This window comes from Borostomias antarcticus, assembly GCF_949987555.1.
Source record: "Borostomias antarcticus genome assembly, chromosome: 12".
In the NCBI taxonomy this organism is placed as follows: Eukaryota; Metazoa; Chordata; class Actinopteri; order Stomiiformes; family Stomiidae; genus Borostomias; species Borostomias antarcticus.
The window spans coordinates 20,910,374-20,926,867 of record NC_140245.1 but is presented as its reverse complement, the minus strand read 5'-3'; the positions used below and the strand labels follow the sequence as shown (position 1 = coordinate 20,926,867).

Here is a 16,494-nt window from a genome sequence, read left to right as displayed (position 1 = left end):
GCTAGTAGTAACCTGTATCAGCTAGCTAACGTTAGCTGGCAACTCCTGACTGTCTGGCATGCATGGCTACGTTAGACTTTAGTTAGTTAGTTAGCTAGCTAGTAAAGCTAGCTACTGAAGTGGACAGATGCTGCAGGAGATAGCTGAGCTACTGGGGGTGGCTCGAATAACGTTGCATGAATTATATATGTCAGTACAGACCTGTATCAGACCTCAGCTATATTGCATATTATGTACAGTCCAGGTGTAAGGCGGCAGGCCGTGTGTGTGTTTGTGCGTGCGTGCGTGCGTGCGTGCGTGCGGGGGGGGGGGGGGGGTACAACAGGTCATTAGAGGTGTAGCAGGCCGTTATATGCATTCATATAATAAGCAAATGTGACATACGCGCATACTGAGAAAAGCAGAGCTTTGAGAGCTTACATTAGTATGTTTATTGTTGTGTGTTATGATACAGGAGACCCTGGTGCTAATCGACGTGACCCCATAGCAAGCCTTGGACACTGATACTTTGGTGAGTTATGCCTTTGTTTGGACGTATGCGACTATAGTGCACTAATCTAAGCTAATGTGCAGATCCTTACAGGGCTCATATATTAAATATTGACTGAGCCCTGATACAGGTGTTAATGTCAGTGCTGGTTTGCTTGTAAAAGTAATTATGGCCAGGTGGAATATGTAGGCTTAGTGTTTGCATGGTGTTCAGGATAAGGTCACTATGTATGAGATGTTCTCCTCCATCCACTTGAAAGGGGGGACTTTGTGGCCCTGTTCATGAATTTGAGACTGAAATGACGTTCAGTTCAAATCATATTCTACCTACCTAGAAACAATTGTGCTGTTATGTATGTTTTTTTCAGCTGACACACAACAGACATCTAACCTGTCTTTCATTGAACCTGTCAGGTGTCACGGTTTATCCAAGCATCTTTCATCGCCATGAACCACAACACACCTCAGGCCAATGGAAAACGGGGTCTGAATGACGCAAAACAACCAAATGCCATTTGGATACAGGCTGAAGGAACCAGAAAACCAACCAAGGCTTCTGCACATCACTCTCCAAAGAGGAAGAGTAATTGGCACAAAAGATTTCTGCTGAACAACAAGACGGTTCTAGTTGAAGTGCTGTCCTGTGAGGTTGAATTCATCCTTAATCATGTGCAGCAAAAGGAAATAGTGAAAGATCGAGACTACAACAAACTGGTATGCTTATAGCCAACTATGGTCGAACAAACTCGCACAGACACACATGGGGCCTTATCTATCTTTATCTACTAAAGTTTTGCGTAAACGTGTGCAAAGGCCTTAATACCCGCAAATAAATGTGCCAGGTGATCTATGAATGGTGTGCATGGAGGATTGTGTCCTTCAAGTGCGCAAATTTGCACGCTCTATCCAATTAGTACTTTTGGCCGAAATGAATGTAATAAGGGGGGTGCCTACCCTAGTGGGCAAAATATGGGAGGAGAGGAGAAAATGCAAATACATAATTGTAGCACACGCTCAGTGACTTATCAAATATTCTATAAGGGATCTATAAGGTTACAAAGTCTACTATGTGCTAGTTTTGTATTTATTCATTTTAGGGTAATTATTTTCCCACACAGGAGATCTGGGTTATTTCCTGTGTCGTGTGGTTCGTTAACACATAACGTTACCACTGAGCCAAGGTCTCATGCTAGAGGGAATCATTTTATTATTTTTATGTTTGTGCTGCTGTAGGCTTAACTATTATTTTGTTTTGCAAAACTTTTTGTTCATCAGTCAGGCTTCACATAGGCAACGGTAGGCCTGTTCAACTTTTATAGGCAGTCAAATAGGCCTATATGCAATGCTTTTTCCCCAGGTGTGGGAGGGATAAATGAATGGGTGTGTGTGAGCCGAGGGAGGAGGAAATCCAGTCTCATCATAGGCCCATGTTCTGCTGATTAGTGTTTCCTTTTAGGTTCGGTTAACGTTTAATCGTTAACCGAACCTCGTTCATCATCAGCATCATCTCAGTTCATATCTCATGTTCCTTTTTAGGTGATAGTGTGTATCCCCTACAGCCCTTCCTCTTGACTCCAGTTCTGTACCCAAATACTCCCGGGGAGCGCAGATACAATGCGGCCCATATCCGCACGAGGAACATCATTGAGTGCACCTTGCGTGTTGTTGCAAAACTAAATAATAGTTAAGCCTACTGCTTTTGCGTTTTCGCTCCTCTGCCATGGTGCAATTGTGGGTGAAAACACACAAAACCGCTCATTTAAATAGGGCTGTCTTCACACTTTTGCACCTGTTGTCATTCACGCAATTATCCTTGATAGATCACCTGCAAAATGCGTTCCAACTAAACGTGCAATCTGAAGGACTGCCAATGCAATTTTGCACTCTTTATTTGGGATCTTAGTAGATAAGGCATATAATGTATATGCGTGATTCTGGACTGAACTGCATAGGCAGGAAGCACTCACGTGTGAGAATTTAATCTTTTTATTTTTATAGACAGCTGAATCTTTATGACATCGTTATGACATCACCTTTCTTCTGTCCTTTCTGTAGAACAATGACAAACTGTCTCGAGAGACCATTATCACCAAACTGATAGACACGGTGAGATATAAGGGAGAGAACCATTGTGGTCAGTTCCTGGCCCTGCTGCGGGACAACCAAGACATCAGAGAACAGTTCCCCCGGCTGAGCGAGTTGGACTGGGACAGCCTCAATGCACCCTGTTCCCCATCCTCCTCTACCCCTGCCCTATCCTCTACCCCTGCCCCATCCTCCTCTACCCCTGCCCCATCCCCAGCTCTGGAGCCATCCTCAGGAATCAGCTCAAGTACGACACCTTCTGACATCCTCCAAGCATCTTTCCTTTACTTATCTGTCAGTGCCAAATATTGACATAGTGACATTTTCTCTGTCCAACAGGTTCAAACCTACGTCTAGAGGGATTAACTGGGTACATCCATGATGTTTCCGCGGTGAAACGCGGGCCAAGGAAGAAGTACTTTGAAGCTGTCCTACAGCAGGAAAAGGAGAGCTGTAGGGTGATGTTTTTCCTGCCGAAACTCCAAGAACGCTTTGCCGAAGCGGAGAGGAAGCAGTAAGCTGTGTACTTTTTGTGAATGTTAAATCATGTCTTCAGCACATATACCTGAAGAAGGTTGTTGGTCGAAACGTTATAAATGAAACGGATTCAGTTGAGCAGACATGAGTGAGGACGCAGTGCGGCGGCTACTGTTTCTTTATGCAGCACATGAGATTGATTTCTGGAGAATCTTTGTTCCACCACGCTGGCTGATCGACAAAAAAGTAAATTTCATGCCTGCCTTCAAACTCTTATGTCCAATGTGGTTCCTCAATGTGGTTCCTCTATTTTAATTTTTCTGTTTTCACAGGACCCCAGTCAAGCTTGAGAAAGTGGAGCCCTTCAAAAACAACAACGGCAAGATGTTGTTTACGAACTTCTCCAAGTTCACCTTCCTGCCTCCAGGCTCACTTTCCTTCAGCGTCATGACAGATCACAACCTGAGGACCAGAGATGCAGCCCTTGCTGACCTAGAGAACAAGGAAAACTTTGAAGGCAAAAGGGTAATTTAAACTCCATATTTGAAAACTAGCTTCAAATGTGATAAACAATGTTTGTGTGAATGTTGAAATTCAACTAAAAATGTCATTGATGTTCAATAACATGATAAAACTTAAGCCTCTAATTGGCCCGTAGGGTGAGTGCTTGCCTCAGTAGGTCCCCCTGCTGCACAACTCTGGAACTGCTGCTCTCCTTGAACAGGCGTTTTTGTCTTTCTGTCCTTGAAGGTGAACGTGACCGTGGAGGTGGTTCAGATGTTGAAACATGGCCACTGCTTGACCAGAGATGACACATACCTTCCGATGGCAGAGTACTCCGTTGCTGACCTGACCACTGACGCCACCATGACAGTGTGGGATCGGAACCCCAAGTGGGATCCGGTGGAGGTAGGGGGGTGGTTCAGAGTAACGCACGTCTCTGTCGGCTACTATCGTGATAACGTTCACCTGAACACAACCAAAGACAGTTCTGTCTGCAGAGTCTCCAGCCGTGGGAGATCTGCCACACCACATGACGCGACACGACCAGAGACATTGACGGGGAGAATCGTCGGCTGTACACTGTCAGAGAAATACACGTGTCCGGCCAAGCACCTTTTGAAGATGGAGAGGTCTTTCATCAACGCAGTGGCCTGTGAGAAATGCTCTAGGAATTATCACTTTTCTAGTCTGACCAGGGTAGTGAGCGGGCAGATAACTGTAGCGACCACTGGTTCAGATATTGAGAACCTGGAGGTAGAAGACTCGACCATCAGAGGGATTCTGGGTGCCGGGTGGGAGGAGACGGCCTCATTGGACAACATACAGGAAACGCTTTTTCAACGGCATTCGATTACATTCACGGCCCTCGACGATCATGTTTTATCTACCGAAGTCCCGGTGTAGAATAATACAGGTGCAGAGGAAGAGAGAAGGGACAGGTCTCCTGACGGCCATGTCGGGCAGGATTAACACATCTAATCGTTTCATGGCATCCTCTTCAGATCATTATGTAAAACGTATTGTAATCTGGTCGTATTTTGCATTTTGCAAGCCAGCACTTTTCGGTCTATTCTGACCCACAATCCTGTGGCGCAATGTTATAATTATATGACAAATTGGTATGTCTCAATTGTATGCGTACTGTCTGCAAAGTATGTACTTTCTAGAGGCAGCTGTAGTACGTACGTATGTACCATAACATTTGGCTACGGTTTGTGCTTTAACCCAATCAGTTTCAATAAATGTTTTGCTACATTTCGTTGGGGCTGAACAAACTCCAGGACTCCATTCCGACAGGAAGTGGTTAGATATTCAGAATGGCTACAGAGAAAAAAAGTAACCGTATGTAGTGCTACACCAATGAAATGGAAAACCCACCCATATGATCTGAGGAATGCCTTGTTTTGTAAACACCCTGAACTAGTTTGGTTGGATGAGGAAAAACCTGAATTGTTCATCAGAGAGGGTGTATATTGCTCGTTATATTGAAAGTTTGGGAAATAAACTATCTTTATGTAAGAAACTTACCTCTCCTTGTGTTCACTGTATAGCCTCTACCCATGTGATTGTGTTAATGCTTAGTTTTACTCTGCATCTGTTTTAAAGTAATGTTAATGATTAAAACAGGTCAATTTAATATTGCACCTTTAATGGACTTTAGTCCTTAACACAGCACATCACTAAATAGATGTATCGTTTGTCTGGATGTCTTGTAAGCCCATGTGGGCTGAAATAAATAAAATATAAATTATAAAGCACTTTTTATTCATTAGCCTTGGAGATTGTAGAATTGAACATTAAATGGTTGCATGGAAATGTCAAAATTAATTTTGTAGCGATTGCTCTTTAGGGGTTGGGGCCAGAGACTGTTGACAAAAACAGCGTTTCCTGTTCCAAACTATGGTTGTATCTAAAGAGTCCTTGACATCTTGTGGCCGCTACCTTGTGCCCGGTACTTGACTCCATCTCAAAATGCATTTGAGACCACATCACATCTTCGGTTCCGCTTTGAACCTGCAAACACGAGCTGAAGACTAGTCTGGGCCTCAACATTTCTGACTCACAAAATAGTCCTTACATACAGTAGTACTTGGGTTCTCTTTTTTCGTCAATTGACATACAATTTCTTTGCAATTTAACATAATCTGTACAGTGAGGGAAGTTAATACTGTGGAGGAGATGCTGTATCTCCTCCACCACCAAAGAGTTGCAAGCCGCCTGCCACCTGGCCTATTCAGTTGCATGTCACCACCAGGTGAATAGAAGCTTGTAGAAGCAGTTGAAGTTCCTGGAGAGGGAGTCCTTGTCTGTGCTGTGAGGCTCGATACAGACTCTGTAGCCTTGGGCCTCCACGTCCATCTTGATACAGTCCAGCAGGTCTGCTGTGGTGGGACCGGCCTCCCAGGGGCCGAAGGTCACCGCAGACTCCGGGCAGCTGACGGTGTGGCCGTGGAGACCGGCGTCGCCCTCCGTCCGCAGCACGCAGATGGTGATTGTGGAATGGCGCACGCCAGTTGCCCCCGCTCTGGCAGCTCTAATCAGCACCTGACGCAGCAACAGGGCAGGAAATACATTTCTCATCCAAAATGTCACAAATTGAATCAAGTTTTCAATTTCAAATTCAATTCAAATGTATCAAGACATGCCCTAGCTATCATATCTCTATTCTCTGGTCAGACATGACCTGGCTATCATCCTGTGTCTTTTCTCTGTCTAAAGACACCTGGTTTCCCTTGTGTGGACTAATGGTGTCATGTTGACTGGGTTTTTCACCCCCCTCTACCACAGATGGGACTGTTTCCCTCTTGTCATCTGATACTGTTGAAAGGTCTGTCTGTCTTTTAAATGTAAAACAGCTCATTTGACAGCTCTATAAAGCTGGGACTCACGCCTAGGTCTTGATGGTTTTTCTGGAATCTGACAGTGGTCACTTTGACCTCCTGTGTGAAACCACTTTATATTCTATAAGACCTTAAATAATACTCAAGCTCTGTTGATGACGAAGAACCAAGGCATTTTCTTTCATATTCTTAATAGTTATAACATTGATAATTAACAATATCCTAAAACCCTGTAGGACACAGGACCAAGTTTGGGGATCTGGTGTAGGATATAATAAGATAACTGCCTTGTAGACGGAGGCGGTTGTGTCGGTCTACTGTCTGCGTGCCAGAAAACAGAGAGGAGTGGCCACCATCTTACCTCAATGTTCTTTTTATAGTTTGGCACTCTGGAGACGAACTGCTTCCTTCCCACCCTCTCCCCAAAGAACTGTGGTGTCTCCTCCAGCCGTCTGACTAAAGGCTTGATGCCATAGTGGACTGCCTCCTTGTGGACCTGTAGCCACACACACAGAATAGAGACAGAAAGTGAGTCTAGGTTATAGCTAGAATGAGTGGTAGGTGTAGCAGTTAGTAATGGTGCTGTGTACGTATCTACCTCTAAGATGTCCGCTGCAGGCAGGCGGTCGGTGCGGAGGAACTCCAGGATGGCTCCAAAGTGTGTTCCGTCTCTGTCAATGAAGTGTCGTCCTTCAGAGTCGGTGGGTAGCCTGGGCTGACCGCTGAACATGTCTGACAGTCTGGAGCCGCGCTGTTTGCGTAGGGTGCTCAGTGTTGTGCTGAACACATGACCACCGACGTTCAGTTGCACTATGGGAGACTGGTGAGGAAAAGGGATGTACAATCAAATGAGAATCTCTATATTCTCATTCCCTTATTGGGTGTTCGGAACAGAACAATAAAAACTCTCAAACTACCGAAATGTGGCTTTTGAAAACACCTTACATTCCATTAAAAGCAGTAAGCTGAAGATGCCTCAAAAATCTCAATGTCAAGTCTTGAACAGTGAACTATGTAGTGCCGGGCCACGTTAACAGATTGCCATTTCAATTTATAATTTGCTCCAAGCCTTGATATGATTTGATCTAAACTGCAGTGACCTTGCATAAGGTGGCTCAACAATGATGAATAGGCCTCCCATGCACTGGAGGGCTCCACCAGATGTTTGTGATTTAGCCGAGGGGTGATTTCGTCGGATTAATTCACATTTACATTAATTTATTTCAATCATTCATATTTAATCTAAAACAATCTCAAATCTAGGCCATACCTGTACATCAGCAGTTGATGGGATGAGCTCAGGCACTGGTGTGGGACTGTCAGACTGTCCTGCAGAGGCACTCATGGGTCTGTCCTCCTCTCCTCCATCTTCTGAATTTGCATGGTCACTACCAAAGCTCTGGAGAGATTCTGCCTTCCTCTTCCTGCTGGCAGTGCCTTCATGCCCGTGTGGCTGGTCATCAATGGCATCCGCGTCCTGTTCTGGAATTAGTGCTTCCAAGGTGTCTTTTTGCCATTGGGGGAGTTCTTTATCGTAGCTTTCACCCATTTCTTTAACTTTCAACCGTGTCTGTTTCTGCGACACACAAATCCCTTGGCTCCGAAACTGCTGAAGGCAACGTTTCGAGGCCCCTTTATGTCGTAGGAGTAGCGAGTTGCGCACCATGGGCGCGCGCATGCGTCGTGAACGTGCGTGAAGGATCATGGCTCCGGCCATAGCGGCGATACGTTTCTTACACTTCCCTTGTGAGGTGTCGCTAGGCGAGGGCCCGTCCAAGCGTACCGACGAAGCGCACTGCAGGAACTTGAGAAACGTGGGTGCGCTGATCCTCCACTCCTCCACCAGGTCGTCCCAGCAGAACTTCTTCAGCGACTGGAGGGACGTTTGACGCAAGACAGAGTCGAATGAGAGACGCGTCACTTTCGCACATTCGTCCTTTATTTGTTTCATCACCTCTGCAATCACCAGGTCATAAAGCCCAGGTACAGCCATGATGTCTCTTGGCAGTCTTCTGTAATGTCCCAGTCCCAGGACTAGCTTCTGAACTGGCCTCTTATTTCTCCGTTGCATTATAGCAGGTGAGGAGGACGGAGAGGTGTCTTCAGAGACCTTCATCTGTAAATTAAATAGACCAGCAGAATAGCATGTAGAAGCTTAACACATACAGTGACATTACATCAGATGTTACATACAGTAAGTATCCAGTAATTTACATATTACATTTACATGTATTGAATATATTTGAATCTGTGTCACTTACCTTGGATTCTCTATTAACAACTCTTCCCTTATTCAGCTGCATTATAGCAGGTGAGGAGGGACACGCAGCAGCAGATGTGTCTTCAGAGACCTTCTTCATCTGTTCATTAAATAGACCAGCAGAGTAACATGTAGAAACGTAACACAGAGTGACATCAGATGTTACATACAGTAAAAAGACAAACCTGGACAGACTCTGGGAGTGACAAAGCAGTGGTAGCTTCTGTCGTTTCTGGTTGACGTGCAGCAGGTGAGGAGGTTGATGTAGGGTCAGTCGGTCTCTTTGCTAAAAGGACCACAACTGCACTCTGATGAAAGAAAGACATATTAGATTAAAGACATATTAAACTGCATTGCAGAACCAATCCAGCGTCTTTAGGGCGGTCCTTCCTCACAGGGCGGTGAATGTTTTGTTTTTATTCTCTACTCCAGTTTGTTTGGAGGACATAATTTCCGGTAACGCAGGTCCTTCACACTACTGGAGATGTAGGGAGTGGTTCTAATTGGTAACATCAGTTTTCGGCGCTGTTCTTTAGAGAAGATTTTTGATGGAGATGTCGCCAGACTTTCAGAGGCGGAGATCTCGAAAGTCTGGTATCGCGAGACTACATCAGATGTTTCATACAGTAAAGACGAACCTGGACAGACTCTGGGAGTGACAAAGCAGTGGTAGCTTCTGTCGTTTCTGGTTGACGTGCAGCAGGTGAGGAGGTTGATGTAGGGTCAGTCGGTCTCTTTGCTAAAATGACCACAGCTGCACTCTGATGGAAGAAAGACATATTAGACCAAACCAGGAACATAATCAACCCCCAGATGGTACCGACTGACCCAGCTGGCGAATGATGGACTAATAATGCTATTCTGGATAGATATTACATTAACATGTATTTGAATCTGTGTCACTTACCTTGGATTCTCTATTAACAACTCTTCCCTTATTCAGCTGCATTATAGCAGGTGGGGAGGGACGCGCAGCAGCAGATGTGTCTTCAGAGACCTTCTTCATCTGCACATTAAATAGACCAGCAGAATGACATGTAGAAACGTAACACATACAGTGACATGACATCCGATGTAGACTCACGAGTCAGTCTCTAAATGCTGCACTCAACTAGAGACTGAAGACATTCATTCGGAGCTCTTTGCTAAAAGTGTGTGGAAACAATGAGATTGAAAAACTAGAAAAAACGCATAGCGGCTAAATGCCTCCTCAGCTAAAGCTAGCATTAGTGTTAGAATTATCGTTAGCTAGCTAGCATTATCGTTAGCTAGCTAGCATTAGCGTTCAAAGGTGCCTTTTGTGATGTCATGGTGACCTTGACCTTTGACAACCAAAATCTAATCCAATTAATCTAATTAAGTCCAACTGGACATTTTGGCCAAATATGTACAAATTATATCAAGCCTTTCTTGAGATAGTGTTCATCGATCTAAAACATATTTTGTGAGGTCACAGTGACCTTGAACTTTGACCCCCACGATCTAAGCAGTTCATCATTGAGTGCCAACGAACATTTCTACCAAAGGGGAAAAAATTCCGTCAATGCGTGCCCGAGATATTGCTTTAACAAACATCGGACGGACGGTACGGACAACCCGAAACCATAATGCCTCTGACCAGGCTGTTGCCTGGCGGAGGCATAAAAACTGCTTTGCAGAACCAATCCAGCTTCTTCAGGGCGGTCGTTCCTAATGGGGTGGTGAATGCTTTGTTTTTATTCTCTACTCCAGTTTGTTTGGAGGACATAATTTCCGGTAATGCAGGTCCATCACACTACTGGAGATGGAGTGGTTCTAATTGGTAACGTACATTTTCGGCGATGTTCTAGAGAAGATTTTTGATGGAGAAGTCTCCAGACTTTCAGAGGCGAATGTCTGGTATTGCGAGACTACATCAGATGTTTCATACAGTAAAGACGAACCTGGATAGACTCTGGGAGTGACAAAGCAGTGGTAGCTTCTGTCGTTTCTGGTTGACGTGCAGCAGGTGAGGAGGTTGATGTAGGGTCAGTAGGTCTCTTTGCTAAAATGACCACAGCTGCACTCTGATGGAAGAAAGACATATTAGACCAAACCAGGAACATAATCAACCCCCAGATGGTACCGACTGACCCAGCAGGCGAATTATGGACTAATAATGCTATTCTGGATAGATATTACATTAACATGTATTTTAATCTGTGTCACTTACCTTGGATTCTCTACTAACAACTCTTCCCTTATTGAGCTGCATTATAGCAGGTGAGGAGGGACGCGCAGCAGCAGATGTGTCTTCAGAGACCTTCTTCATCTGCACATTAAATAGACCAGCAGAATAACATGTAGAAACTTAACACATACAGTGACATTACATCAGATGTAGACTCACGAGACAGTCTCTAAATGCTGCACTCAACTAGAGACTGAAGACATTCATTCGGAGTTCTTTGCTAAAAGTGTGTGGAAACAATGAGATTGAAAACTAGAAAAACCGCGTCGCGGCTAAATGCCTCCGCCCAAAAATGCAAGTTGCATTTAACCTAACTAACCCTAACCCTAACTAACTGCTAACCTAACGATAAAGCTAGCTAGCTAATGCTCACTATAATGCTAACGCTAACACTAGCTAGCTAAAGCTAGCATTAATGTTAGAATTAGCATTAGCATTAGCTAGCTAGCATTATCGTTAGATAGCTAGCATTAGCGTTCAAAAGTGCCTTTTGTGATGTCATGGTGCCCTTGACCTTTGACATTTGAATACCAAAATCTAATCCAATTAATCTAATTAAATCCAACTGGACATTTTGGCCAAATATATACAAATTCTGTCAAGCCGTTCTTGAGCTATCGTGTTCAGCAGGCCAAAAACACCTTTTGTGAGGTCAGTGACCCTTGACCTTTGACCCCCACAATGTAATCAGTTAATCCTTGAGTCCAACTGGACATTTTACCAAAATATGAACAAATTCCATTAAGCCTTTCTTGAGATATTCTGTTCAACAGGCCAAAAACATATTTTGTGAGGTCACAGTGACCTTGAACTTCGACCCCCACAATTTAAGCAGTTCATCATTGAGTACCAATGAACATTTCTACCAAAGGGGAAGAAATTCCGTCAATGCGTGCCCGAGATATTGCTTTAACAAACATCGGACGGACGGACGGACGGACGGACAACCCGAAACCATAATGCCTCTGGCCTGGCTGTTGCCTGGCGGAGGCATAAAAACTGCATTGCAGAACCAATCCAGCGTCTTTAGGGCGGTTCTTCCTAACGGGGCTGTGAATGTTTTGTTTTTATTATTCTCTACTCCAGTTTGTTAGGAGGACATCATTTCCGGGAACGCAGGTCCTTCACACTACTGGAGATGTAGGGAGCGGTTCTAATTGGTAACGTCAGTTTTCGGCGCTGTTCTAGAGAAGATTTTTGATGGAGATGTCGCCAGACTTTCAGAGGCGGAGATCTCGAAAGTCTGGTATCGCGAGACTACATCAGATGTTTCATACAGTAAAGACGAACCTGGACAGACTCTGGGAGCGACAAAGCAGTGGTAGCTTCTGTCGTTTCTGGTTGACGTGCAGCAGGTGAGGAGGTTGATGTAGGGTCAGTCGGTCTCTTTGCTAAAATGACCACAGCTGCACTCTGATGGAAGAAAGACATATTAGACCAAACCAGGAACATAATCAACCCCCAGATGGTACCGACTGACCCAGCTGGCGAATGATGGACTAATAATGCTATTCTGGATAGATATTACATTAACATGTATTTGAATCTGTGTCACTTACCCTGGATTGTCTATTAACAACTCTTCCCTTATTCTGCCGCATTATAGCAGGTGAGGAGGGACGCGCAGCAGCAGATGTGTCTTCAGAGACCTTCTTCATCTGTACATTAAATAGACCAGCAGAATAACATGTAGAAACGTAACACATACAGTGACATTACATCAGATGTAGACTCACGAGTCAGTCTCTAAACGCTGCACTCAACTAGAGATTGAAGACATTCATTCAGAGTTCTTTGCTAAAAGTGTGTGGAAACAATTTGAGAGATTGAAAAAAAACTTCACTGCAGAACCAATACAGCGTCTTTAGGGCGGTCCTTCCTAACGGGGCGGTGAATGTTTTGTTTTTATTCTCTACTCCAGTTTGTTTGGAGGACATCATTTCCGGTAACGCAGGTCCTTCACACTAATGGAGATGTAGGGAGTGGTTCTAATTGGTAACGTCAGTTTTCGGCGCTGTTCTAGAGAAGATTTTATGATGGAGATGTCTCCAGACTTTCAGAGGCGGAGATCTCGAAAGTCTGGTATCGCGAGACTACATCAGATGTTTCATACAGTTAAGACGAACCTGGACAGACTCTGGGAGCGACAAAGCAGTGGTAGCTTCTGTCGTTTCTGGTTGACGTGCAGCAGGTGAGGAGGTTGATGTAGGGTCAGTAGGTCTCTTTGCTAAAAGGACCACAGCTGCACTCTGATGGAAGAAAGACATATTGGACCAAACCAGGAACATAATCATCCCCCAGATGGTACCGACTGACCCAGCTGGCGAATGATGGATTAATAATGCTATTCTGAATAGATGTTACATTTACATGTATTAAATATATTTAATATATTTGTGTCACTTACTCTACATTCTCTATTAACAACTCTATTGCGCCGCATTATAGCAGGTGAGGAGGGACACGCAGCAGCAGATGTGTCTTCAGAGACCTCCTTCATCTGTACATTAAATAGACCAGCAGAATAACATGTAGAAACTTAACATACAGTGACATTACATCAGATGTTACATACAGTGAAAAGACAAACCTGGCCAGACTCTGGGAGTGACAAAGCAGTGGTAGCTTCTGTCGTTTCTGGTTGACGTGCAGCAGATGAGATACAGGAGGTTGATGTAGGGTCAGTAGGTCTCTTTGCTAAAAGGACCACAGCTGCACTCTGATGGAAGAAAGACATATTAGAGCGAACCAAGAACAGCAGTTGCCACCTAATGATAATCAAGAGTTAAGTGATGATTCACAACTTAAGTCTTGATTTTAGACTTTATATAATTGACGTTTTGTCATATCCTCCTTGTGTTCGTCACTGTCTCGTTGGTGAGCTGACCACCTTTGCGGGTAAATGCTGGTATGTCAACTTTGACCTTTCATTGGTTGTTTCCCCATCAGAGCTGTGTTACATGGTCAGCCATTATGGATGGCTGGAAGCAGGAGATGAAGGAATCCTGAGTCTTGTGTTATGAATCGATCACTGCATTTTCCTCCATAGGCATCTGATATGAACATAATCAGCCCACAGGGTGCAACAGCCAGCAGGCATCTGATGGTGTTGCTTGAGTAGTAATGGCTGTATGAAGCACTTCTAGAATCCAATCCTATGTTCAGTGCTCTGTAGATGTTCCTAGCCAATAGATTTTACAAATTTTCCTTGCTTGATCGTCTCGTTGAGAGAGGTCAGGGAACAGGGTTTGCAGCTCACCTATGGTCCCAGCCCCTGGGTGAACTGTTTTTTTTGCTTCCCTCTGGAAAATGTAGGGGTAGGATCTGTCTTTAACCTCTTTGCAATCCATAAAGAGCATTGTGTTTCCTCTGTGTATGAAATGCGCTACACAAATAAAGTCTGATTTGATAGACCAATATCCTCTGTCAAATAATGCTACAAAATAATTTTATATTTCACCACTACTGCCACCTCTTTTGTAGAGCGCACCTTTGGTTGCAGTGCTGTCGAGTAGTCGTGGTCAGGAAGTACTGCTGGCTCATCAATCCTCTGCGTTTCAGCATCACCAAATAATGCTTCCTCCGACTCTAATGGCGCACAGTGGTCTGAATGAGAGCAGATCAGAAAGAAATGTAGTTCAGGATGCAGTAAGATATTTCAGTTAGTCATGGCTGGCATAATACTGCAGTGAAGTTAGCTTGTTATTAGGCCATTTGACGTTGGATATTCAATCACGACTAATGATACATAACATTTGCCTCTGTTCACCCTCAAGACTCGAGATATTTTGGTCTCCTGGAAAATAACAAACAGGAAACACTGAGTGCATGATTAATCTTATCATCATAATGGCTAAGTTCCATATGCATAAATGTAAATTTACAGGTAAAAAGCCACGTTTTACTGTCTTTAGCAGAGAATTTACACTGTATATTGATTCAATTCGACATTCTGTGAAACAAAAAGCTATTAAGACTATAACTGCTTGTACAGTGCTTAACATTTTTGTATAGATTCGTATCCCCCCCTAGCGTTGTTTTGTTAATGCGTTTAATTTGCATACCTAAGATGTTGGTATTGATTGTTTTGTATAACATGTAAGGTGTTGATATAATAATAATAATAATTTAAAAAGAGAAAAAGACTCAAGATCAGTTTATTAGGCCTATTGTTTATCCGCACATGGCAAACAATAATAAACAATGGCAAACCACTTAGCCTAAGTTGTGAAACCCATCAGTAGCTACAAGTTAATGGTGGTAACGTTATTTTCACAAATTGTTTACAAGTTTCACAACAAATACTAGATTACTGTAGGCCAGCCCTGGTTTTGAAAGCTCCGTGCTGACCACAAGGACATTATGTATCTCTACGTTAGCTAGCTTAGCTACGACCTACGTTCTATTAATACAGCCATGGCTACAACAGACATATTTTACTGACATACGTTAGTTATCAATAGCTACGACTGGCATAATATCGTGTTAGCACATAATGAAAGGTTAGCTAGCTAGATACGGTAGCTAGGTTTACCTGTCGGTGTGTCAACCGCGCTTCTCTGCAACAGTCTCCTCTTCTTGGGAGCTTCTTCGTACTCATATCCGGGCCGAGTCACTTTTCCACATTCTTCTATTCGTTTCCTCACCTTAGCAATGACCAGGTCATACAGTCCAGGTCCAGCCATTATGTCTTTTGGCAGTCTTCTGTAAAGTCCCAGTGGCACAGGGCTACACTACCTCTTCTTTTATAGCTCCAAATGCTTTTAGTTATTTTTGTTTTTGAGATTAGCTAAATTCTAAACTGCGACGGAATAGTTAGAGCAGTTTCCGTATCCGCTGAACTCTAGGCGGATCCAACGATGCTACATAGCGGTTCTGCGCGTGCGTGTATTGCTGAGCTAGCATTTGGTGAATACCACTCATGAATGTATTAATAGAACCACTGGTCTCACTTTTCAGTAAGAAAGAAAAATCAGGATCTGAATCAGTTTTATTCCCAGGTAGTTTTTACACATACTTTTTTTCTGGTCAGTTGGTGCGCAACACCGATGAGTAGACAACATCAGACAGGGTTGCAAGGACTGGACAGTGCAAATGACAGAATATACAGAACACAAAATTGTGTGTCGTGTAGCCTATATACAGCATGTGTACAGAGCATGCGTAGTTTTTATACAATGTGTGTGCCGTGCATACATCCATGGTGCCGTGAGAGCTCGTAGCCTACAGTAGGCTACACATGGGCGCTTTTGGGCTGAACGTTTTTTTTGTTTGTTTGTTTGAGACAGCATTAACATTCAAGTAGCAACATTCAAAACCATCCAATATGGAGTTTATCACTTTTTTTTTTACAATAAAAAAAAACAAACTTTTTACAATAATTTATAAAACTGCACTTTTGAAATCATGCCAAACTAAAAAAAAACAAGAGCGTGCAAATAAATAAAATAAACTACTGCACTTCCGGGGTTGCAGCAAGAAATCTAAAACGAAGCAAGATTTTAAATGTAAACAAGCCAATATGGCAAAAGCTTGAGATTTGACACTGTCAGAGCTGGCAAGCTAAAGATTGTATGCCTAATTTCGCTATGCTAAGAAGTCGTCCCTTACATAATTGTATTTATTGACAT

At 43.6% G+C, this 16,494-nt stretch overlaps 1 protein-coding gene across 1 annotated transcript; it reads right to left on the bottom strand.

Annotated features, from left to right (window-relative positions):
• Positions 1 to 5,395: 5,395 nt before the first annotated feature.
• Positions 5,396 to 15,575, bottom strand: LOC311316145 (uncharacterized protein). The gene is made up of 17 exons (XM_084446931.1): positions 15,399 to 15,575; positions 14,355 to 14,470; positions 13,455 to 13,583; positions 13,272 to 13,364; positions 12,991 to 13,113; positions 12,424 to 12,522; positions 12,155 to 12,277; positions 10,847 to 10,945; positions 10,578 to 10,700; positions 9,563 to 9,661; positions 9,294 to 9,416; positions 8,841 to 8,963; positions 8,657 to 8,755; positions 7,666 to 8,511; positions 6,994 to 7,215; positions 6,757 to 6,891; positions 5,396 to 6,099 (listed from the first exon to the last, which is right to left on the bottom strand). Exons 1-17 carry the CDS (start codon positions 15,547 to 15,549, stop codon positions 5,800 to 5,802), a joined length of 3,003 nt encoding a protein of 1,000 aa, XP_084303057.1. The 5' UTR covers positions 15,550 to 15,575; the 3' UTR covers positions 5,396 to 5,799.
• Positions 15,576 to 16,494: the final 919 nt, after the last annotated feature.

Coding starts and splice junctions, on each gene's coding strand:
- LOC311316145 (XM_084446931.1), bottom strand. CDS start 15,549: ATGGCTGGACCTGGACTGTATGACCTGGTCATTGCTAAGGTGAGGAAA. Junction 8,964..9,293: donor CACTCCCAGAGTCTGTCCAG/GTTCGTCTTTAC, acceptor TTCTTTCATCAG/AGTGCAGTTGTGGTCCTTTT. Junction 6,100..6,756: donor ACTATAAAAAGAACATTGAG/GTAAGATGGTGG, acceptor TTGCTGCGTCAG/GTGCTGATTAGAGCTGCCAG.